The sequence below is a fragment of the Peromyscus maniculatus genome, chromosome 21 (genome assembly GCF_049852395.1).
Source record: "Peromyscus maniculatus bairdii isolate BWxNUB_F1_BW_parent chromosome 21, HU_Pman_BW_mat_3.1, whole genome shotgun sequence".
NCBI classification, from domain to species: Eukaryota; Metazoa; Chordata; class Mammalia; order Rodentia; family Cricetidae; genus Peromyscus; species Peromyscus maniculatus.
The window spans coordinates 10294875-10319396 of record NC_134872.1 but is presented as its reverse complement, the minus strand read 5'-3'; the positions used below and the strand labels follow the sequence as shown (position 1 = coordinate 10319396).

The following is a 24522-nucleotide window of genomic DNA, read 5'->3' as shown; positions in this document are numbered from 1 at the left end:
GACCAGGCTGGCCTCAAACTCAGAGATCCGCCTGGCTCTGCCTCCCGAGTGCTGGGATTAAAGGCATGCGCCACCACTCCCCGGCTGGATCTCAGGTTTTAAGGGCTCCTGTCCCTGCCATGTCCCAGGCGGCTGCCTCACTGGGGCAGTGTTTCAAGGTCACAGCTGGAACAGCTGCCCACTGCAGATAACCTTTCAGGGTCCCCCTTGTACACGTCACTTACATATGGCTGATTTTAAGTGAGTTTCCAGCTTACATCTGGGTGCACGTGTTTCCTTCCTTTGGTGGAGTTGGGAAATTGCACTCAGGCTTTAGACACAGTCAATGTCAGTGAGCTGTCACAGGACTGCATCAACCCCCTGCCTTGCCTGAGCAAGCCCACTGGCTCTGGGGGAAAAGGGACAGGTACCTGCTATGTCCTCTTTTCAAATGGGACAGATGCCTGCATTTTCCAGACCCTGGCATGGCAAGTGTCCAGAGAGGTCGATTTTTATAGACACCAAGTCAACAGTAAAGACAGAACTGAGGATAAAAACATATTTCTTTTAATTGGTCTTGGCTTTGATTTGTACCAACAAGCCCTGGTGACAATACAATTGGATCGTAAACAAGCATCGCTGCGGGCAGTCATGCGATCCGGAGAAACACACACCTACTTTCCAGGGAGGCAACTGCTTCCCCACCCCCCTCATGCTCCTGTGCTTCGGTTCAGAAAGGGGATTGTGTCCCAGCACGAGGGAGGCTGAGGCGGGATGACCACCAGTGTGGGGCCATCTGGGATACATAATGGGACCTTGGCGGGGTGGAGGAGAAAAAAGTTAAGTTTGAAACCAAACTGCAAAAATGACCACATCCACACTACTAGGAGAGTATCATCTTCCCAGGTGCTATTTAGGTCACCAGCGCTAAGTTTTGCTTCTCCACCAGCCATTTTACTTGAGAAAAGGGCACACATTAAGGACAAAGATGTCATTCTAAACGCACTCCTTCACGTGGTAGAGCCTTCCTGTGCTGTGCACAGAAGAAAGAAGAGCAAAAATCTCGGCCTGGCATGACCGCGTGTGCCCACCTGTGAACCCAGAGCGCCCAGAGGTTGCCCTCCACCCTGGCAGTGATTTTGGCAGGAGGTGTGCTCCCAGAATATTTACTGGTCCCTGAGGATGGGTAGCTAGCATGAAAATGCTGTGAGGAAGTTTCCACCACTGCTGCCGGATGACCGACCCGCTTGGCTATATAACCTACCTTTTAAAACAGAAAACTGTGGGACGTGTTGAACTTTTTAAATGAAAAGCTAACAGCATTTGCTGCCTTAACCCTTACCTTAAAACCTCTACACGGGTTTTAGTTCTGACTATGACCGTCAAACTGAGCACACTGTAACCATGCAACCACAAGTTACACTGCACGTGACCTATTGTAACCACAGCGTCATACCTCCCTTTTCTATGGCCTAATGACAGACTTGATTAGTGAGCAGGCAGAAGACAGTGACTTCACTCCTATCAGGAGTGTCACCCACCAGTCAGCTGGCCCGACGGCAGGAAGTGGACCCCTTGACTGTGTGAAGGAGTGGAGCCCGAGGCAGTGGTAGTGACCTGCAGTCCTCTACTGGGGAGCGGCAGCGTGGAAACGGCACAAGGGTGTAGAGTAGGTGGTACCTGGGGATACCCTGAGCACAGCAGGCAGATGGTTAGTGCTGAGTGCCGAGGCCCTGCCAGTCAAGCCTGCTACACCAGGAGGATGTGGGCTCCCTGCGGTGCTCCTGCTCCCTCCTGAGCGGCTCCACCCCTCAGACCCCAGGGTAGGTTCCTTAAACAGTCAGCTGCCAAGCAGGCTCTGCTCTGAAAAAGAAGCCCGATTTGCTCCCAGGGAAGGCTGAGCGTCTCCCTGGGCTCTGCACAAATGCAAGCTCGAAGAGCCGTACAGAACCTGTGGACGCAGGCACTTGTGTTCCGGGTCACAGGCAGCTGGCTGTCAGTGCATGCTCTCCCGGGCAGCCAACTTCCTGTTCTACCAAGAGCCTGGGGCCCAGACATCACTGGTGCAAGCCTCGATGACGACGATGAAGGGGAGAAAAAAAAAAAAAGGAGGCGCGGTCAGAGAGGCCCTGGGCTCACTCACTGAGCTGAAGAACTATGCCCGAGGCCTGGGAAACTGTGCTAATGTGGGCAGCAGCCTGGGGGGCACTGGCCCTCCTGAAAAGACACTTTGGGCTTGCTATAGAGGTAGGAAGACAGGGACAGGAACAGGCCAGGCAGAGGAGGAAAAGCCTCCCGGACAGAGTGGCTTTTCTCCACCCCACACCCGTCCACCCCCCTGCTGGTCACACATAGAAAAACTACACTATTGCTCATTGGGTTTCAAGAGTCATCCCCAGGAGAAACGGCCGAACGCCCACAGACCGGGCCCGAAGCTGACGACATGCTTTCACAAGACAGACCGAGACTACAAAAGCCCAGAAAGGCAACCGACTGTGGCAGACGCAGCAGGGGCACCGAGGAGAGGGCTCCTCAGACCAACAGCACTCAGTCCTTCTGGTGAGAGTGTGCATGGACTCAGCCAAGAACCATGGCCTGCAGCCCTGGCGAGGAGGTTCAGAACATTTGCCCCGTTCACGGGGATTTGTAAAATAATTAAAAAGCCCACATTTAAAAGTTATAATTTATAGAATATCCAGTATAAAAGCAGTCTTTAAAAAGGGACTCTGGCTCTCAGAAGAAGTCCGCAGCCCTTGGCCTTCTCTTTGGAGTGGTGGCTGGTAGCTTCAGGGTTGATAGAGGTGTGCTGGCCGGGGAGCTGGCCGGGGACTTCAGCACTCCATGGAGTGGCCTCTGCTCAGGGTTGAAGGCCACTCGGGAGAAGCCTGTGGGGCTGACCAGGATACTCTTGTCTGTCTTCTTAAATTCTGGTCCAAAGGAAAGTAGAGGCTATTAGTTGGACGTCACGTCTGCTCCTCCCAGGTGTGCAGAGCCCATGGCTCACACACCCCATGCCCCAGAAATGCAGAAGACACCTAGATGTATATAGAGGGGAACACGTTTCACCTGGGGTTTGCTGAGGTGTGTGTGTGGGGGGGGGGCCCAGGAGGGACAGCCAGCTGCCTGGGCAAGTGTCCCTCAGCAGGGCCCGTCTTCACCTTCAGCTCTACACATGGGGATGTTGAGCTTCAGGAATGGGCTCCTCACTCCTTCCTGCATCCCCTATTCTCAAACAAAGGTGTGCGTGTACACATTCCCTTACTGTCCACAAGAGTAAGGTCTTCAACTCATTAAACTTAAAACTAGTGGGACATGGTGGTATATGCCTTTAATCTCAACGACTCAGAGGAAGAGGTGGAGGATCTCTGTGAGTTCCAGGCCAGCCAGAGCCACACAATGAGAACCCCCCCCCCCTTTTTTGAAAAATATATTTTATTTATTTTTACGTGCTTTGGTGTTTTGCCCTCATATTTGTCTGTGTGAGGGTGTCAGGTCCCCTGGAACTGGAGTTACAGACAGTTGTGAGCCGTTATGTGGGTGCTGGGAACTGAACATGGGTTCTCTAGAAGAACAGCCAGTGCTCTTAACTGCTGAGCCATCTCTCCAGCCAGAGACCCTGTCTCTTAAAAAAGGGGGCGGGGGAGCCAGGTGGTGGTGGCACACGCCTTTAATCCCAGCACTCGGGAGGCAAAGCCAGGAGAATCTCTGTGAGTTCGAGGCCAGCCTGGGCTACCAAGTGAGCTCCAGGAAAGGCGCAAAGCTACGCAGAGAAACCCTGTCTCGAAAAACCAAAAAAAAAAAAAAAGGGGGGGGGGGGCAGGTGGTGGTGGTGGTGGTGGTGGTGGTGGTGGTGGTGGTGGTGGTAGTGGTGGTGGTGCACACCTTTAATCCCAGCACTCAGGAGGCAGAGCCTGGAGGATCTCTGTGAGTTTGAGGCCAGCCTGGTCTACAGAGCAAGATCCAGGACAGGCACCTAAGCAAACACCACGTTCTAACAAGAGTCCTTTGGTTTCTTTGAAGTAATAGTAGCAACAGTCCTACTACTTAGTGGGAACCACTGCTACCAAGCCAGCAAGGAGAGGGCTTCCTTCCTCTCCCTTCTGGTCCACCAGCGGCCCCGAACTAGAGCCTAGGCAGCTATAACTAAGGAACCAGGGTTTCTTAGCTTCAAGGACAGAACTAGAGAAAACCCAGAAAAATGGCTTCTCACCTCACCCTTTTCCTGGTCGCCTCAGGAGGCCCCAAGAAATTTCTCCCTGCCTTTAATCCCACCCACCATTTGGGAGGCAGAGGCAGGAGGATCTGTGAGTTTGAGGCCAACCTGGTCTACATAATGAGCTCCAACACAGCTAAAACTACATAGTGACACCCTGTCTCAAAAACAAACAAAACAAAACAAAACAAAACAAAAGCCCTGAAATCTCTCCCTCCCTCAGCAATCCATGTCAGATCTGTGAGGCAAGAGACTCTGGCACTGCCTAACTGCCTGACCCGGGAGCAGACAGGGAGAAGAGGACCTCTGGCTGCTGGAGAACCCTGAGCCAGCTCTAGCTGGTTGGTCCCAACGCAGTTTCCCAGAAGCCCACCCACTCACCTGCAGTCATGTTCCTGTTCAATCCAAAGGTGACTTTCTTGGAGCTGGAGGGTGTCTTATTCAGCTGCGGAACAACAAAGGAGTAACCATGGTAACACAGGTGCTCAGCCGCCTTGTCTGGATTTTTCTGAACTTACCCCGGGCAGGCCCTTGCAGTGTTTCCTACCTGCACACATACAAAGGCTAATGGTGCAGCATGCTGTGGCCTAAACAGACTCCACCACCAACTCCTGCCCATGACCTTCACAAACCACTTTCGCACATGCATAGATTTCCCAGACTAGACACTATATTCACAGAAAAATAAAAAAATAAAAAAATAAATAAATAAAAATGCAAAGAAGGATGAAGATGTTTGGAATTACAAATTTATCACCCCAAATTACAAGGATATATGTTAATAACCACCATTCATTTTGTCCCAGGATTTTAGAAAGGCTATTTATTATTAGTGTGTATGGCGTGTGTGAATGTGGGTGTGCATGTGACATGGTCTGTGTGTGGCTGTCAGAGGACAACAGTCCTCCCCTTCCATCGTAGGCTCTGGGGATTAAACTCAGGCTGTGAGACTTGGGTGGCAAGTCCTTTTACCCAGCCTAGCCATCTAGCAGGCCCAGAATTTCTAAGCTGCAACTTGTAGCTCACATACAATTGATTAGATTAGGCTTAAAATGGGGTCTAATTTCAATGGGCAATGGATATGCATGTAAAATCTTTGCTGGAGAGAGCACCCAAGGCCATGATACATGCTGAGCAAATGCTCCACCCCTGGGTGTGGTGGTATTCTAATTGTACTGAAATGTGATTTTAATTGTATGTTAATAAATAAAGTTGCCCGGGGGTCAGAGCTATTAGAGCCACACACAGAGCGTGGCGGTGGTGGCGCACGCCTTTAATCTCATAGATCTCTGTGTGTTCAGGGATACAGCCAGCATTGGAGACATACGCCTTTAAGACCTAGAGAGCTGTACATACAGACAGTGACGAGGCAGTCACGTGTTTGGGTTTACAACCAATGAGAAGGCAGAACAAAATACTATGAAAAGACATACACACAGGAAGTAGCTCTTTTTCGGGAAGCTAGGACCACCGCAGGAGGAAGGGTGAGATTTTAGCTCTGATCTCTGATCTCTTGGCTTTCTCTTTTACATTGGTTCTGTGTTTCTTATTTAATAAGATGGTTGGTTACATCTACACCTGGGACCCCACCACAGACCAACATTCCCAATGTTTTGTGCAAAGGGCCTCAAATTATCTAGATATCCCAACAACCTATCAGAATTAATGATGAGCCTTTCTACTTGAGATGTTCCCATTTTGCACTATAAGAGCTCTGGCTGAGCCCTTCCTAGAACCCTGTGCCTCTTTCTTGAGATTGCTGCTACTTTACCCCACCTATACATCCACGTGCAGGGGGTCAGGCGAGGAAGCTGGGCTCTGCCGTGCCCTGGAACATCTTGCTAGGTAGCATTCATCACCTGCACCCCAGAACTCAGTACACCTGTCTACATGGCCCCGTGGAGGTGTGCTGTGGAGGGCTCACCTGGACAGCAGGACCTTTGGGAAGGACGGCAGATTTGCTCTTTGCTTTCCTGAAGAACAGGGGCTTTGGTAAGAAGCGGGTGTCAAACTTCACAAAGTCATCCTCCGGTTTCAGTGGCTTCTTCGGAGTCCTGTTGCTTCCCTGTGAGGATGGGCAGCCGGGAGGGAGGAGGAGGATCTTATCACAGGCGTGGTGTGGCACCTTGCCAGGCTCACACCCACAGGGAAAGAAACCAGGACAGCACAGCAAAGGGGGTGCTGGAGGCTTATGCACCCTAAGGCCCTTGGCCCACAGCCCACTGTTTCTGCAGCTCTGCCTGGAACCCTCCTGCTCAGCGGAGCAGACTTCTCGGCACCATGCCGGCAGGGGTCACAGTGTCTTCTCGGCAGTCAAGGCCGTTAGCTTCTTGGTAACTGCGTTCTAACACAGGTCCTACAGACTGAATTCTTCCTTTCAAGGTCTACCTGTGAGGTGAGAACTCGTCTTTCTATTTGTGATCAGACACTACACGGGCGGCAAGTGTGGTGCGGAGGAGAAGGCTGCTACCAGGCTTTGGCTTGGGGGTCGCCACATCTGGGCAGCTGAGTGTGGCATCACCACGTGGGCTGTTTGGCTGGAGCTTGGTGCCTCCCTTGTTGCAGCATGATGCCGTTTGGCATGCCCCAAAGCAACCCTAGCCCAGGAGCAGACAGCAGCGACTTCCCTTGGCCCCAACTAGTTAGCAATCATTCCAATGCCAAGCTCGGCTGCCAAGGGCGTGAGAAACAGGCTATGAAGGAAGGAGGTGCCTCTGCCAGGGCAAGGGTGGAGGCTGAGATGACATCCCAAGGCCAGCCCAGTGCTCTGCTCTCCTTCAGTAATCCCTGATCAGCCATGAACTCACCTGGTCAGAGATGGGTTTCAATGTCACAGACACTGCAATGCAGTGTGTATGAGCACTGGTGCTGAACAGGGTCAGATGTCTCCCTGAAAAGCCAGGGAGTCACTGTTTTGGTGGCTTGGTGGCCACAGCAATGAGCACATGGTGTGGTGTGTTTACCATACGTGCTGACCCGGGCACAGAGGCAGTGTGCTTCCTAGACATGGCAAAATTCAAGAGCCCGGTCCTCCTTTACAGCTCTAGAAGCTCACTGAGAAGAACGTCCTTTCATTAATCTCAAGTGTAAGAGGCCCAGGCTCCCTCTTTGCCACAGGGGCTGGATGGGCAGCAGCAGGGGACAGAGCAGCTCTGGGTGGAGGCCTGACTGACAGGGTCTCAGCTCCGTGCTTACCCGTCTGACCCGATGAGACATCATCAGGTTTGTGAAGGAAGAGGTGGGGAGTATGGTGTGAATGGATCACTGCACTTGGCCACCTCGACAGAAACCCGTCATCTGCTCGGTGAGAGCTGTTTCAAAGCAGTGTATGCTGGTTGTCGCTTCCCTGAGGTCTGGCTGTCCCTATGCCCTGCCCCTAGCAGACGGAGTCCTCTGAGGACACCCGTTCAAGCCCAGCACCCAAGCGCCTGCACTTCCCACCTTACCGGAGCTTGGATCCGCCCGGCGCAGGACTCTAGCACTCCATTGTGCTCCACGAAGTCTGACGCCTGCCTCATTTTTTTCCTCTTCTTTAAGATTGCTGTTTTCTGACTGGACAGATCACAGAGGTCAAGACTGCTGGACACTGCCTTCTTCTGTGGCCTTTTGCACTGGGGCAGGGTGGTCTGGCCATCTCTCTCTTCCCCGGGACTTATGGGGGTGCCTGCCTTCTGCACTGTCAAGCCGCCGCTGCTGATAGGGAGCGCTCCGAGTTTCCGTTTCCTCTTCTGGGCTTGGACACCTGAGGAGGAAGCTTGGGTGGCAGAGCTCTGAGGTTGGCCACTGATAGGGTTGTTCTCTGACACATCCTCCTGAGGTTTCCAGGTCTCTCTGTGGGCCCTCAGGTTCTTCTTTCTTGGCCGTTTCCTTTTATTGTGTATGGGTACGATAGGTGTTGGCTCAGAGCTGTTCTCTCTGATGCTAGACGTGGCGTCTGCTGCAGGTCCAGTCACACAGGCCTGTGGGGTCTGCCTCCGGGCAGTGTCAGGCTCACTATCAGCACTCTGTGCTGGGGGCATAGCAATAGTATCCAGGTCCTCAGTCTCAGCCTGGAAGTGGCTCCTCTTCTTCTTTTTCCTTTTCCTTTTGTGAATGTTGCCTCCGCTGTCCTCTCCACCATCAAGAGAGACTGTGCTTCCTACAAAGATGCAGACCAAATGAGTGACTGGCCCTGCTGGTGACTCTTGGGCAGACTGGCAGCCAGGGTTATTTTTATTTATTTATTTATTTATTTATTTTGAGATAGGGTCTCATGTAGCTCAGACTCGCCTCAAACTTGCTGTACAGCCAAGGCTGCTGTAGGAAAGAAACCCCGGTCCTCATGGCTGCCTCTCATGGGTCAGCACACTCCTTTGGAGGCAGGGTCTCACCAGAGTTGTTACGGTCTGGAATTCAAATATCCCCGTTGGTGGGTCGGGCAGATGGCTCAGTAGGCAAAGTGCTTATCGTCAAAGGGAGGGGACTTGAGTTTGGATCCATAGCACCCACATAAAAAGCTAAGCGTGGTGCCATGCACCTGTCACCCAGGTGCTGGGGATGGTGGATTCCTGAAGCTCAATGGCCAGTCAGCCCAGCCAAGCTGCAGAGTGCCAGAGCACGTGAGAGCTTCTGTCACAAAGGAGAATGACACCTAATGTCGACCCCCGGCCTTGGTGTTTATGAACCTGCACACACCTGCTCACACATACTAGGCACATGTATCTGAGCACCGGGCCCGAGGCTGTAGAACCTTTGGGAGGTAGGCCAAGGTGGAGGAAGTCCTTGAGGTTTACAGCCTGACTCTGTAGTTTCCTGTGTCCCCTTTGCTTCCTGGCTTGCTCAGACAGAAGCAAGCTGCTGTATGCACCTGCTGCCAAGCCTTCCCGCCATGTACCCTGAACTGTGGAGCCCACACAAGCCTTCCTCCTTGACGCTACTTCCCGTCAGGCTGTGGTCCCAGCAGCCCACGCTGGCCTGTCAAGTGCGCAGCAGTCCTTCGGTTTCTGAGCGCGGAGGTTACAGAGCCCAGCTGAGATGGCTCTCTTGTGGTGCTGGGATGGCACCTCGGGCCTGACACATGCTGAGAAAGAAAGGCTTCCGCCACTGAAGCCACTTCTAGTCTCTGGATCCTGCAACCTTCACCACCAGAAAGGTTCTGACCTTGGCCAGCTTTGTCAACCCGTCCCCCTTCTCTCCTCCTAGGACCAGAAAGCTTCAAGTGCACCCCGGTAAAAGAGGAAATGGTAACGTTTTCAATCGGTATTTGTTTTTCTGTATTTTGAAAACTTATTTTTATTTTGCTTCATATCTATGTGTGCTGCACACAGAGGCCAGAAGAAGGTGTTGGATCCCCTGAAACTGGCGTTACTAAGAGTTCTAAGCTGGCCGGGCGTTGGTGGCGCACGCCTTTAATCCCAGCACTCGGGAGGCAGAGCCAGGCGGATCTCTGTGAGTTCGAGGCCAGCCTGGGCTACCAAGTGAGCTCCAGGAAAGGCGCAAAGCTACACAGAGAAACCCTGTCTCGAAAAACCAAAAAAAAAAAAAAAACCAAAAAAAAAAAAAAAAAAAAAAAAAGAGTTCTAAGCTGGTATGTGGGTGCGGGAGTAGACAGTACTCTTTAACCACTGAGTTATCCCCAGCCCTAGTCATTTATTCTGTGCAAATGTGGCGTTGAGAAGACAACCTGTGGGCATCGGTCATCTCCGTCTGCCACATGGGTCCTGAGGATTGAGCTCAGGGTTGGCAGTAAGTGCCTTTTTCTGTTGATCCCCCCTGCTAGCCCAGGTTTCCAATAATGTTGAAGTCAGAAGAAAGACACACACACACACACACACACACACACACACACACACACACACACACACACACACACACGATAGCGTTGGAATCCTATTCTTTCCCCGTGCCACCTAAAGCTGCCATCTAACAGCAGACGCCTCTGCACACACAAGATCAGAACAGCGGCTGCACAGAAAATAACAGAACCTAGGAAATCAATCTGTGGGTACGATGCTGCTTTGCATAGCACCCCAGCATGGGGTGGAGGCAGGAGATCACGAGTTTGCGGCAAACCTGGGCTACAGAAGAGGGCTCTGTTTCAAAGAACAAACCTCCCCTCTCCCAACCACACCAAACTAAACCAAATCCCAAAACACACACTGAAACTTTTTGTTATGCCAAAGATTCATGAGAACACTGGCTCAGGAGTCCCCAGAGCTACCCGGATGTGAGCAAGAGGTGAGCCTTTCTTTTTCAGCCCTGAGACCTAAGGCTTTGCAGCTTACCTTTCTCCCTATCCAGGGCAGCTCTCTCTAAAAGCTTCTTTCTTTTTTTCTTGTGCCTTCTTTGACTGAGGGCTTGACCATTTTCATCAGCAGTAACGTCCTCAGCAAAACTGAGTTGAGCACTATTGCCTGCTGGGTGCCAAAGGGACAGTGGTCAGCTTCTGAGGTCTTTTTGCATCTGCTGCAGCAGCCCAGGCCCTGGGCTCCTCCCTCACCCTCCCGAGCCTGACTTCTGCGGCATCACCTGCACTACCAAAAAGCGAACGCAGAGGCTCTTGACCAGAATACACACTGGATGATGACTGGCGGGCTTCTCAGGCTAGTCAGCTTTACATTCCCTCTGGCTCTGTGAGCCCACCCAGTGCACAAGGACAGAAGAACTAGCTCACTGGCCTGTTGTAGATTAGTATTATTTTCATTTTATTTTTGGTTTTTCGAGACAGGGTTTCTCTGTGTAGCTTTGCGCCTTTCCTGGAACTCGCTTTGGAGACCAGGCTGGCCTCAAACTCACAGAGATCTGCCTGCCTCTGCCTCCCGAGTGCTGGGATTAAAGGCGTGTGCCACCACCGCCCGGCATAGACTATTATTTTAAGATGTGTAACATTTGTTTATGTTGTGGAATATTTGTTTAATGATGCAAAGATGTGTTGCATTCTTTTATAATGCATTTGTTTAACTTTGTGAAGCTGTGTTACTGTGCCTATCTAAAATACCTGAAAGGTTTAATAAGAGAGCAGAAAGGCCAATAGCAAGGCAGGAGAAAGAACAGACAGAGCTGGCAGGCAGAGAGAATAAACAGAAGGAAAAATCTAGGAGGAGAAAGAGGAAAGAGTAAGAAAACAAGGAGAGGAGGATGCTAGGGGCCAGCCATGGAATAAGAGTGAAAGTAAGATCACAGAATTAAGAAAATGAAAAAGCCCAGAGGCTAAAGGTAGATGGGATAATTTAAGAAAAGCTGGCTAGAAACAAGCCAAGCTAAGGCTGGGCATTTATAAGTAATAGTAAGCCTCCGTGTAAGATTTATTTGGGAGCTGGGTGGTGGGGCCCCCAAAAGAGCAAAGAATAAAAATAACCAACAACACTGGCCTACTCAGATTTACCAAGTTTACAGCAGCTTACCCTGGGGACATGCGTCCTAAAAGAAAATGAAAGGTCCTGAGAGACCAGGAGTTTCTTCTTGACAAAGAACTGTAATCTTCCCAGCCCAGTTTAAAACAAAACAACAACAACAACAACAACAAAAATGAGTGTTTTGCCTGCCTGCATGTTGGTGTATCATATGTATTGCTGGTGTCCACAGAGGCCAGAAGAGGGCTCTATGTGGGTTCAGGAATTGAACATGGGTCCTCTAAAAGGGCAGCTAGTGCTCTTAATCACCTCTTCTGCCTTCCCTTCCCCATTAAAAACTTAACTGTAGAAAGCACACATAAAAATTCAAATAAATACCACAACAGCCACACAGAGGAAGCACCAGATGGATGGAAAGTGGGTGCCAAGGGTCTTGCACCTGTGGCACTCCCCAGGGTAGTCTCTTAGGTATGCCAGGTGAACCTCGTTGATGGTGGCCACCCCTTAAGTCACTTTCCCATGAAGGCCTGCAATCCCACTTCTCAGAACCTGTCAGGGACGCCACTGGTGGGGTGTGCACTGGGTGAAAACATTCTGACTTACAGTCCAACTCTTCTTACCTTCAGAGAGGTCCTGGAACCTGAAAAGAAAAGAACACGTGGAGTTCAGAGAGTTCAAGACACAGGTTCTGAACATAAAGCAGGAATCTGGGCACACATTCCTCATCCTCTCCTCCACAGGGGAGGTTAGGAACAGCTCTACCTAGGGATGTGATGTGTCAGTAAGAAAAAACCCAGGACAAAGGCACCCTAATTCCAGCAACACTGCAAAGGACACAGAGGCTACAGTCTCTCTTGGCACACAAAACGCCCAGAGCTCCAGCGCCTTCCTCACTTGTCTCAGAAGGCAGACAGCTCAGCACTGCTTATGTCCAGGAAAGACTGTTGGAGGGTTCTTTATGCAACTTAAAGCACTAGACCAAATAAACAAAGCTGAGGATATGAAGGATGTGCATAGGGCTGGGCTGGGTTGCTGGGGCAGGCAGGTCACTCTAGCATCCACATTGGAGACCCTGGCACACCTTTAGTGACCCAGCTATAAGACACGGGAAATTATAAATGCTATCTTCTAAAGTGTTCTTTCTTTAGTAGCCATTTTCTTGGTGCGTGTGCATGCTTACATGTGAGCACATGTGCATGCAGAGGTCAGAGGTTGACACTGGTATCTTCCTGAACCACTCTCCACTTTACACATAGAAGCTGGGTCTCTCACTTGCACCCAGAGCTTACCAACCTGGCTGGTCTAGCTAGTTTGCTCTGAGAGGCCCATCTCTGCCTCCGAGGCAAGTGGGCCTCCACAGCTGCCCAGAACTTCCCTGGGTACTGAGGATCCAAACTCTGGCCCTCATGTTCGCACACATGTGGCAAGCACTTTACCCACTGGACTGTGTCCCTAGCTCCTTTGAAAGGTATTCATAACATAAAGGACAAGCTCAGGCCAGTGCTTTTTAACCCAAGGAGGCGACCAGACAGCTGTTACCTGCAGTCAGTCAGAACACACCAACCGGCTTTCTGGCCAATCATCTTTTACGTCACTGTGGTCCTAAAGACACAGATGCTGACTAGCAGATTACCTGACCCTTTTGGCACAACCCTGCTAGGAGGTGAGAGTGAAGGTGGCTAGCTGAACCCCTTGGTATGTCAACAGGTGACACTCGAGGAGGACACTGGCACCACTCCCGCACAGCTGTAGGGGGTGAGCAGGGCTGCCTCTTTCCCTGACTGTGGTTCACATGTTTGTTATGTTGCTAATGAGTAAAATTACAAAGGATAAAGAGTTTGGTTCCTGGTACCCCCACTGGGTGCCTCACAACTGCCTGTAACTCCAGCTTCACACTCTCTTCTGGCCTCTGCAGGCACACACACACACACACACACACACACACACACACACACACACACACACACATAAAAACAAATACATTTTTAAAAGAAGAAGGAAAAAAGCAGCATGCAGGGGAATGCTGGTCCAGTGGTACAGCCATGGGCTCTCAATCACTACTTACTTTCGGATCAGTCTGCAGAGCCGCTTCCGGTTGAAGGGAGGGGTGCTCTTTGAGTTGGCTATTTCCGAGAGTCGATCAGCTACTGCCTTATAGTCGAACTACCAAGAAGAGACAAGGCACATGAGTGGTAGTCGAATGAACATGCAGCCTATCCGAGTCGCCTTCCAGGTGCTCCCGGGAGCAGTCCTCTCCTGACTGTGGTCTCATACCCAGAGCAAAATTTGCCTGAGGAGCTTCTTATGTTCCTACGGGTTCTCAATCTTAGAACCTATAATAATCTATTTCAAAGTACAACTAGGTACACTGAGAGTGTGGTGGCGCTCGCCTTTAATCCCAGCACTCGGGAGGCAGGGGTAGGTGGCTCTCTGTGAGTTTGAGGCCAGCCTGGTCTATAGCAATTCTAGGACAGCCAGAGCTACATAATAGAGGGACCCTGTAACAAACCACGAGCCAACCAATCAAAACCCAAACTGGGAGCTTGGCATGGTGCTGCATGCCTGTATTCCCAGCACGTGGGAGGCAGAAGGATTGCTATAAACTCCAGCCTAGCCTATATAGCAAGATCCTGCTTCAACAATCAAATAAAAAACGCCTCAACAGTACCAGTAGAGCTGGAGGTGCTGCACAAAGGCAATCAGACAGCCATGATTAGAAAACGAGGACTTGTGTCTTTTGAAATCCCACCTTGTGTACTTATTGTTCTATATTCTTGAGATGGGGTCTCTCTATGTAGCCTGGCCTGGCCTGGAACTTGTTCGGAGATCTGTCTACCTCTGCCTCCTGAGTGCTGGGATTAAAGGTGTGCGCCACCATGCTTGGCTTCCTTTTGTGGTTTTTTTTTTTTTTTTTTTGGTTTTTCGAGACAGGGTCTTTTGTGTTTTTGAAACAGGCAGTTACTAGGTAGCCCAGGCTAGTCTTGAACTTGAGACCCTCCTGTGTGCCGAGATTCCATGCGTGTGACACCATGCCACCTAAAATCTCATTCTTTTAAAATTGTTCCCAACAAGCTCATTCTAAGAATGGTGACGTTAATTACAGAAGGGATTATAAAGGACTTTACAGTTCAGGCCCTATGGCTTAATGAGCTCTGACCCTAATTCTCCAGCCAAGCACCCCCAGTCAACCCACATTCTATAAAAAGCAACAGCCGCCCCCACCTGGAGAGGTGACCCTGAGTCTTTGAAGGCCGCACAGCTGTTTCTTTCTCTGTTGCCAACGACTCCATCTCTGAGGCAATCGCCCAGCGCTGCCAAAATACACCCAAAGACAAAGACAAAATCTTGACATTCGAGAATAGATAGATGTGGCTCAGTCTCTTCAGGCTCTGGGTTCAATCCCCATTACCAGGGAGAAAAATAAAAAAGGTACCAGCAACTGCTGCCTAGGGAGATGTGCGTGTTATTCTCTTAAAAATGCCTGCCTTTTTATTTTCTATGTGAAGCTCAGGTTTTAACCCCAGTACTAGCCCCACACTGAACAACTCCACCCCCTCCAAAAAATAACTCAAGACTCCTGGAAGGAGGCTGTGTGCCAGAGGGGACCACAGTAACACATGTGTGACTGTGCCCTGACTGTAGGGCAGCTCTCACAGGCACCGGCCAAACACCTCCCAAAGGTGAGCTCCTAGGAGGGACAGAAGCAGCTGGGCCTGGGTGAGCGGGGTTGGGCTTCTCCCTGGGGCCTGATTGCGCACACATGTCTCTATAGACCCTACTTCAACTTTTGGGAGGCTATATTTAGTGAGATGCCAACCAAGTGCTGGGGAGGCTTAGTCAGGTAAGTGCATCCCGCACAAGTACAAGGGCCTGGGTTCAATCCTCAGAATCCACATGAAAAAGGCTGGGCATGGTAGCACAGGCTGGTAAGCTCAGTACAGGGAAGGCAGAGACAGGTGGGTCCCTGGGACTCACTGGCCAGCCACTCGAGCCTAATTAGGCATCTTCCAGGCCAACGAGGAAACCCATCATCTCAAAATAAGAGGTGCATGAAACCTGAGGAATGACTCCCAGTGCTGACATTTGGCCTCCACATGCAAGTGCACACACACGCATACAACCATAGACAAAACCAATATCCACAAACAAGCAAAACCCCACTAACCCCCCCCACCCCCCCCCCCCCACACACACAAAGAAAAGAACATAAAGAAATGCTCTCACCGGCCTTCTTCCCACTGCCTGCTTTCCTGCAGGCTGGCTCGTTTGCAGGGATCCCTTCGGCAGAGAGGCCACCATCTCCCACTCTGCTTTTCTGCTCTTCCACAGTCTCTTCAGGTACAAAAGCAGACTGATCTACTATGACTTCAAAAACACCTCTAGCTACAGTCTGTACCAGCGTGGGGCTGAGGGCAGAAGCACAGCAGAGAAAATGTGGTTAAAACACTCAGCTGGAGCCTGCGCAGAGAGGAGCGAAGCGGAGAGCAGCCCAGGGAAGTGTGTGCCTGTGCACGTGCCCGCCTGGGGCCTGGTGTGCCCACCACCGGTCAGCAGAGACTCAAAGACACCCGGAAGGACAGACAGGAATCTGGTGTGGGAAAGCGTCCTGGAGTGGCCAGCCAAGGGCTGTGGCAGGGACCAGAACCTCGGCTTCCTTCCTTCCTTCCGAGCAGGGTCTTGTTGTGTAGCCTGAGCTGGCCTGGCTTCAGGCCTGTGAGGGGTATTTGGAATGGGTGCTCCTTATTCTGGATAATGCCTGGCATTGTGCTGTCCAACAGAACCCCACCCTCAGGCACCAAAGAAAGCAGTGAGGACACGTAAGCCACTTACTCCTTAGTCTTGGCAGCAATTCTGCAGAATGGATCAATTAACTTGAGGTTCTGATCTGCTAAAAGCTGTAATTTAGACAGAAAACAGAGGGCAAATGAGGGACAGATAGGCTTTTCTCTTTTCGGACATGTTCCTGCTCCCTCCCAGGTCAGATCAACTGCCTAGCGGCCCGAGCTAGCCTCTCTCTGGTCTTGTGGGTGTTTTAGTTCAGTGACCCAAAGAACCATCAACTGGTCAGGGCTGCGCTGGAGCACTCATGTCCTGAGACAGCTGGGTGTGGTGCCCGCCCAGCAGTGGGCCCTGGCTATCTCCAGAACTGCAGGGAAAATATGAGTTCTGTGTGGATGCCATCTCAGAGCATGAGACAAAGGCGTTTTTTTTTTTTTTTTTTTAAATTTTATTCATTCATTCATCGATTTAGTGTGTACATGTGTCGCCACTCTTAAAAATACACTATAATTTCTTTTACTTAATATACATACACAATTGTATGTATATTACACATTCTGATACTACAGAATGTCAAAGAGCATAGTAAAAACTGTTTATATCCCCTAACTGAGATAATCATCTTTATCTAAAAGTATACTTTTATCTAAAAGTATAGCGTTTTATCTATTTATATTAGGTATAATCTGCATAGTGTTGTCTACTGCCTTTCCCCCACAGCTTCTAAAATACTCAGTATTTTATCCTGATTTTTTCATACCAGACTCTGTAAATTGTTTTTAACTCTTTCTACAGGGGAAGAGGCAGGGTCTTGTTATGCATTACAGGCTGCCCTGAAACATGAGATTTAGCTGTTTCAAATGCTCAGATGATAGATGTATGTGTACCCCAACGCCTGAACTTGGGGCTCTCGTACTCCTGGCAAACGACTCTCCTGCCTCAGCTTCTCCAGCAGCTGTGTGTGGCTCAATCCTACTTTATAGGTAAGACTGCTACAGAGGCACAGTGTGGTGCTGTGCTGTCTAAAAGTCCACTAGCTGTCCGAGACGCAGTCGACTCCAGAAGTTAGAGGGGGGGCTCCTCTGACAGTACCCATGGTGACCCCAGCATGGTGGTCCCACCACACTGCTGGCTGGCGGCGCTGCTTCTCACCTCTCTCCCTCCCACAGTGGAGAGCTCATCCAAATAAACGTCAATCAAGTGGGCTCTCACTCCATCGGGAGACTGACTCTCGGGATTCAGGATCTCCTTCATCAAGATGTCCAAAAAAAGTTTGATTTGGCTAGAGAACAACAGAAAACAAACCAACCACACAGTTTTGTTTTGTTTTATAAAAAGACATGATCACCGATACCTCCCTCTTCTCAAAGAGCAGACAAAAATACTGAGTTTACTGTTCATACTGCAGAACAATCACCCTGAGGCCTAAGGGGAAGAACTGACTTTTCCACTCCACTGGCTTTAAACCCCCTTTGGATCAGATCTATTTTGCTTCTCATAGCACTACATAGTGGTAGGCATAGATGAGCCAATTCATGCTTTCGATGACCTGAAATCTTAGAGGACCCTATTATTCTAGAAGGATTTTTGGGGGGCACTAAGGATCAAAACTAGGGCCTCATACCCATTAGGCAAGCGCTGACTCATCTAGCAACTTTGACATGCTTTTAATGTCACCATATGTTAATGCCGACAGTTTACCAACCTCTCTTCCCAGGCATTCCGCTTGAGAACTTCGAAGCACTGCCTCAGGACCAGGCGGATCAGCTAAAGGTCGGCATTTTTATAATAAAAGAAAAAAGGAGTCATCATTTTGGCAGAACAAGGAGCCCAACAATGGATCCCCGAAGTGAGACAACATCCTTAAATCTATTGTAACCCCTGAATCAAAAACATTATGTGCCTGGACCCAAGAGCCAGACACCAGCCTGCACAGCACACAGAGACTCCGCCTCACAACCCCCAGAAAACACACCTCAAGATATGACCACTGCATTCTGCCACACCGTGCCTGGCTTTCCACTGTTCTCTTGCTGGGGATGGAAGCCAGGTCTCAAGAATGCTGGCAGGGCAGCTCTTATCCTAGAACCTCACAGCCATGTCCTGGGGTGTCGTTTACCTTCTCCCCAACAGCCTTTCTCCTTCTTAACTCTAGTGTTTACAAGCTATATTAAGATCATTAGCCAGGGGGTGGTGGTGGTGGTGGTGGTGTACACCTTTAATCCCAGCACCTGGGAGGCAGAGGTAGGCAGATATCTGAGTTCAAGGCCAGCCTGGTCTATACATAGTGAATTCAGGACAGCCAGGGCTACAGAGAAACCCTGTGAAACACCAAAACTAATCGACCAACCAACCAAAACTCCCCTCCAAAACCCTCCTGGCAAACACCAAATCAGCTTCAAAAAGAGAAAAGAGTAAGAAAAACCGGCAGGTAAGAGGTCTACCACTGAGCGGCACCCCCAGCTCTCTGCCGGTCTTCTAACAGAACATTCCGTGTAGATGCTCAAGTCAGTGTGGAGGAAGGCACCACCTTACCATGCAGTACTTGTCCAGCCGCAGTTTGTCTATCCCTTGCCACTCTCGATTCATGGTTTGCCAGAAGGTCTGAATGAACAGGTGTTCTGCAAGAACAAGGGTTCTCAGGGCTCGGGTGCCACAGGAGCACACGGCTAGGAGGAAGCGGCTGAGAACACCCCTGGTTCTCTCTACATAGCCATCTCAAGACTTCTTGGACAGGTGGAGTATGCTCAGTAATTTCCTTTACAGCTACATAAGGACATTACAAGATGATACTATCGGCATCTCTTAAGCAGAATGCCCCCCAAAGCACTGCTCTTTATCCGCCCCAAACCCACACTTCTACTAGTTCCTGAAGGCACCCAACGGCCCTCTCTACTACAGCTGCACCCGACAATCAATCCCAACCCACTAATTTTGATGAGCAGCCTTACAATTCATGCACAAATGCAGATCTTTTTCTGATATTAGGTGTTGTCTCAGTGAGACACAGAACTACCATCTTTAAAACTGGAAAACTGATTTTTGAACGTCTCCACTTCCTTTTACATAGGGTTTGGCTGTTACCCGGGCTGGCCTGGAGCTCCCAAACCTCCTGCCTCAGCCTTCTGAATGTACCACCATGCCCAGCACAATTTATTAACAAATGAAATCTTTACTATACAACAAATGTAGATTTTATACGTTGCACGTCAGCTGGGACTGAGAGGACCAACCAGGGCCACCGGGGTGGGAAATGCCAACCAGAACGAGTTGCTGCCCACCTTCAGAAAAATCTTTCCTTTTAGGCAGAGAAGGGTTACTTTACACTTTACTACAGGGCTTTATGGCCACGGTGGCACTAATCTTGGCCAGGATGGATCTGCCAGGTTACTGTATGCACTGGCATATGTGCCACCGCTTCTAAGTGTGAGAGTAACCTGAATTTGGAGATGTTGGAGGAGTGGTGATTGGCCTTTGGATGCCAGACGATCTCTAGTCACTTAGCAGCTGACACCAGGCACAGCAGTCTTGAAAACAATTCACAGCACGTGACATCTGTATAATGCTAGCAAGAGGCTCCCGCACCCCTAACACCTAGGGGACCCAACTTCACGGGAGGGAGGCACTGACTAGGTTCCCCGGGTAAGCTACCAACCCTGCTAACAAGGAAAACGGCAGGACTTACGAGCCTCCGAGCTGTTAACAACATGGATGAGTTGGGAAATAATGTTCGCCAGCTCCTCCTGCAAAGGTGGGTTGGGGAGAAACATGGGTTATTAGGTAGTCCCACTGTGGCGGCAGCGGTACTGTGAGCTGTACCCCCCTCCCCCTGTGGTGAGAAAGCCTGCGCCTAGTCTAGGTCTGTGGCTGACACACCTGGGTTTTACTAAATGTGAAACTCCGAACTTTAGTCAACTACTGGGTTAATGTGATATTTCTGAAAAAAATCTAACACTATGTGTTCAAGAAAGCATCTCTAGTTAAGAGGTTGAATGATTCCAGGAGAAATAATCTCACTGCCAACTTCTGCCCACCCCCCCTTCCCTTTTTGAGACAGGATTTCTCTCCATAGCTCTAGCTGGCCTCAAACTCACAGAGATCTGTCTGCCTCTACCTCTGAGTACTGGGATTAAAGGTGTGCATTACCACACCCCATCCCTGGATTTAACATATAAACTAAATACAATCTATCATAAAAGCCAGAAGGTACAGTACCACCTTGCTGGTGCTTGTACAATAGGGTTTTCACTCCAGTCTTCTGCTAGACCTGGCCATGTTGGCTGGAATGTCAACAGACTCCTCTAGGTTGTGCTCTGGGCAAAACGGAAGAGCATGTGGAGGTACAGTATACTCCATTTGGCAGAACTATGGGGCTGGGCCTAGGAAAAAGCCTTCCATCTTCCAGCTACCTGAAGATGAGCGCCCTTGCTGGCCCTGCTCACGTCTCCTGTGCCCAGAGTTCCTTATTCATCTTGAATGAATTCCAAGACTTGAAAATGATGTTCCTTTTTGTTAGTTCTCTTCCTCCACTAAAGCTGCTTGTTGCTACTTCTGAATATAATCTTACAATATTTTGCCCTGCTATCCCACTCAAAATATGTTCAGTAGAATCAACACAGTGAACTGGGACAAGTCACTACATGTCCCGAGAAAAGTAGCAAGGCTTCCTATACAAGGTAAGTGCTACCCAGGAGGACTCTACCCTGGGGCTGTGTGTTGTGACCCATACCCCCTGCTACTGGGGGGTGTGTGTCTAGTTTCAGACAGCAGAACAAACTCTTCTATGGTTGTATTGGTGGCAGCCTCAGTGGGCAGGGAGAAAAGCTCCACTGTGTATTCTGGCCACCAGTGCAGCCCATGTCACTCTAGCCTGCCTGCTTGGGCACTAGGCCCTCTGGGACATTCACCAGGCCCCCGCTGTGCTTCTGACCATGCATCAACGGAAGAGAAAGTGGAATCATTAAAAACGTGTAAAACCTACCACGGAAGCTATGAAATGATGAGAGCAATAGGGGATCTCTGACCTAGCATGTCCGACATGTCTGGAAGCACAGCCTGAGTGCCTGCTGCCCCTTCCTGAGGGGACAAGAGCTGAGACAATGGCTCCTTGAAGCATTCACTCCCATCTGTTTGGGGATGGCAGCAGACTGGCGGAGTGTAAACCATCAAGTCTCTTATCCACCGTGGCAAAGGTCCAGGAGTATGACGAGGGCTGTGTTACCTGCAGAAGGGGCTCGTCCTGCACCCACATGCAGTAGAAGAGTCCTTTCCATATTTTTAGGAGTTCTTCCTGACTGAAACTTCCTGTGGGAGAGAATGGCACAACCACCTTAGAGTCTACACTCTTTCCTTGATGTTTACAGATGCTACGATACAAGCGGCAAAATTACTGCATACATTCCCTTCCTCTGCACACCTTTCCCCAGACCGGAAGCACACCTCATGCTAATGGCTAATGTTCCAAGCATGCCATGTACAGGTAACCACTACTGCACAGTGTCACTACCGGCCAAAGGAGGGTGGCAATGGGGGCAAGTCCTTATCACCAAGTGTGACAATAAAACCAACCATACACCTGGTAGACCAGTTGCCAAGCACATTCAGGCCTTGAACTCATCCCTTGAACCAACAAGGGATGAAAGGAAACTTCACTGATCTTAATGATGGACAACTTCAAGTCCTATAAAAGATGCAAGGTTCTCCAGTCACTAAATGCCCGATCAAGTGGCAGAACCATTCCCAATCCACTCCCAAGGACAGACCATGGGCCAGTGAGCATCACAGTTCTGCCGAGGGGTACGTTTAAAAGGGTCCTGCTACAGGCAAAAGTCAGCCATGTTCCATCTTCTCACTGTGCCAGCCATCATTTCCTGGGCAGTTCTCAACACAGCGTCAGCCTGTTGGAAGTGGCATGCCTGGAGGGGTCCTGGGCCCGTTCCAGGTGTCGGGAAGCAAAGATGGCCGTGGATGAGGAGGCCGGAGAAACAGCAGCACTTTAGGCTGACGTGCCTCACAAGGTCTCTATCTGCCTGAGTGGAAAGCAACAGTCTTTTCAGCAGTACACTGGGACAAACAAGACAAACGAAAACAAGTTTTGTTTGTTCTGAGACAGAGGTTCTCTGTATAACAGCTCTGGCTGTCCTGGAACTCACTCTGTAGACAAGGCTGGCCTTGAACTCACAGTAATCCGCCTGCCTCTGCCTCCTGAGCGCTGGGATTAAAGGTGTGCATCATTGTGCCTGACTGTTTGCTTAGCTTTCCGAGACATGGTCTCGTTACTTAGCTCAGGCTGGCCTTGATATTTATGATCCTCCTGCCTCTGTGTTCCACCTCACACAGGTGGAATATTAGTTTAAGATGTGTTACATTCATTCATGCTGTGTAATATTTGTTTAATGATGCAAAGAAGCGTTGCATTCTTTTATGTTGCATTTGTTTAACTCTGTAAAGCGGTGTTACTATGCCTGTCTAAAACACCTGATTGGTGTAATAAAGAACTGAACGGCCAATAGCAAGGCAGGAGAGAGAAGTAGGCAGGACTGGTAGGCTGAGAGAATAAATAGGAGGAGAGATATAGGCTCAAGGGAAGAGAGAAGAGGAAGAAAAAATAAAGAGGGAAAGGAGGACACCAGGGGCCAGCCATGGAGTAAGAAGGGAAGGAAGACATATATATATATATACACACACACATATATAAAATAAGAAAGGTAAAAGCCCAGGGGTGGAATGTAAAGAGTAATGGGTTAAGTTAATTTAGAAAAGCTGGCTAGAAACAAGCCAAGCTAAGGCCAGGAATTCATAAGTAAGAATAAGTTTCCATGTATTTATTTGGGAGCTGGTGGCAGGCCTCCAAAGAGTAAAAAAAAACAAAAAACAAAAAACCCAACTACGCACACAATCAAGTACATATTTGAATCCGGTGTGCTATTAACGGTAAAAGACAGTGTTAAAATGACAAAGAACCCTTGTAAGGGACTAGTGGGTCTGAGGTGTACTCAGTGAGCAAACTTTATTCTGATTGACTTCCAACTTACTGAAGAGTCAGCCGTCTCTGGGCTGCGGAGATGGTGCAGTAGGTGAGACCATCTGTGAGAAAAGCATGAGGGAGGACCTGATTGAGTCTTCAGTTCCATATAAGCGCCTGTGATTTCCCACTGTCAACCCAGCCTAGCAGACCCACGAAGGTTCGGAGTCAGAGACCCCGTCTTTAGAGAATAGGGTGGAGAGATAGTGGAGGCCAAACTACATCCTCCTACGGCTTTCACAAGTGCGTGCATGCACACGCACCTCACAAACATCCCCCCAAAAGGTTTTTAAAAGAGGCCTGTCTCCTTTCAATACCTTTATAATGTTGCATTTTGATTCTTTTGTGACAATTTTCCACTTTAAACCAAGATGGCAAGTGTGGTAGCACATGCCTTTAATCCCCATACAGATGCAGGCAGAGTCCCAGCCAAGGCTACGTAGCAGGACTGTCTCATACAAAGAAACCACCCACAAATCCCAAACACCAGGATAACAGAAACCATAGTAGAGTTAGCTAATCAAAGCACATTTCCTTAAGGAGCCACACACATGATGTGCCAACCAGCCTCTCTCAGAAATGTAAATATGGCGCACATCCCCAGCACATGCCCGACGGCAGCTCCAATGGCTGACCTTTCTTGTTGTGGTAACCTGCACCTTTGTTGATCATGCTCTAAGACTGCGCATGTCCCTGGAGAACTGGTGGATCTGTGAGGACTGGTGACTGCAGAAACCACTTTAGACCACTTGGGCTAGATGACACCAAAACAATCAGCTGGAACTTATCACAGAAAAAACAAAAAACAAAAAAAACAAAAACAAAAACAAAAACACCACACAGACCAGACTAAGTAATCTAAAAAAATCAGACTTGTACCTCTGATGACTAGTTTATAGAAACCTAGAAGCAGAGCTACATGTTAAATAGACAAGGCTTTCTAGAAGACAAATGACCTGCATTCCATAACAGACAGCACAGGAAAAAAAGATAAAGAACTTCTGGAAATGAAGTCTGCACATATTCCAGTCAAAACAGTCTTGTTTAAACTGACATAAAAACAGAAAAGATGGTGAGAAAAATTCAGCATGACATCAAGATTTTTTTTTTTTTTTTCTTTTTTTTTTTTTTTCGAGACAGGGTTTCTCTGTGTAGCTTTGCGCCTTTCCTGGAACTCACTTGGTAGCCCAGGCTGG

General features: G+C 49.5%; 1 protein-coding gene across 2 annotated transcripts in view; it reads right to left on the bottom strand.

The window, feature by feature from the left end:
* Positions 1-524: 524 nt before the first annotated feature.
* Rrp1b (ribosomal RNA processing 1B) overlaps positions 525-24522 on the bottom strand; it is a 32457-nt gene continuing 8459 nt past the window's right edge. Inside the window, exons 2-16 of one of the 2 annotated variants that reach the window (XM_006990957.4) lie at positions 21524-21606; positions 19988-20045; positions 18838-18923; positions 18008-18069; positions 17455-17584; positions 16354-16418; positions 15748-15929; positions 14746-14834; positions 13589-13686; positions 12144-12163; positions 10456-10587; positions 7639-8330; positions 6117-6257; positions 4574-4637; positions 525-2906 (exon numbers count right to left, since the gene is read on the bottom strand). In XM_006990957.4, coding sequence (XP_006991019.4) covers positions 2713-2906; positions 4574-4637; positions 6117-6257; positions 7639-8330; positions 10456-10587; positions 12144-12163; positions 13589-13686; positions 14746-14834; positions 15748-15929; positions 16354-16418; positions 17455-17584; positions 18008-18069; positions 18838-18923; positions 19988-20045; positions 21524-21606 — 2096 coding nt within the window. In that variant the 3' untranslated portion in view covers positions 525-2712. The remainder of the gene's footprint in view (positions 2907-4573; positions 4638-6116; positions 6258-7638; positions 8331-10455; positions 10588-12143; positions 12164-13588; positions 13687-14745; positions 14835-15747; positions 15930-16353; positions 16419-17454; positions 17585-18007; positions 18070-18837; positions 18924-19987; positions 20046-21523; positions 21607-24522) is intronic. The other variant, XM_016009235.3, reaches the window with a different exon arrangement.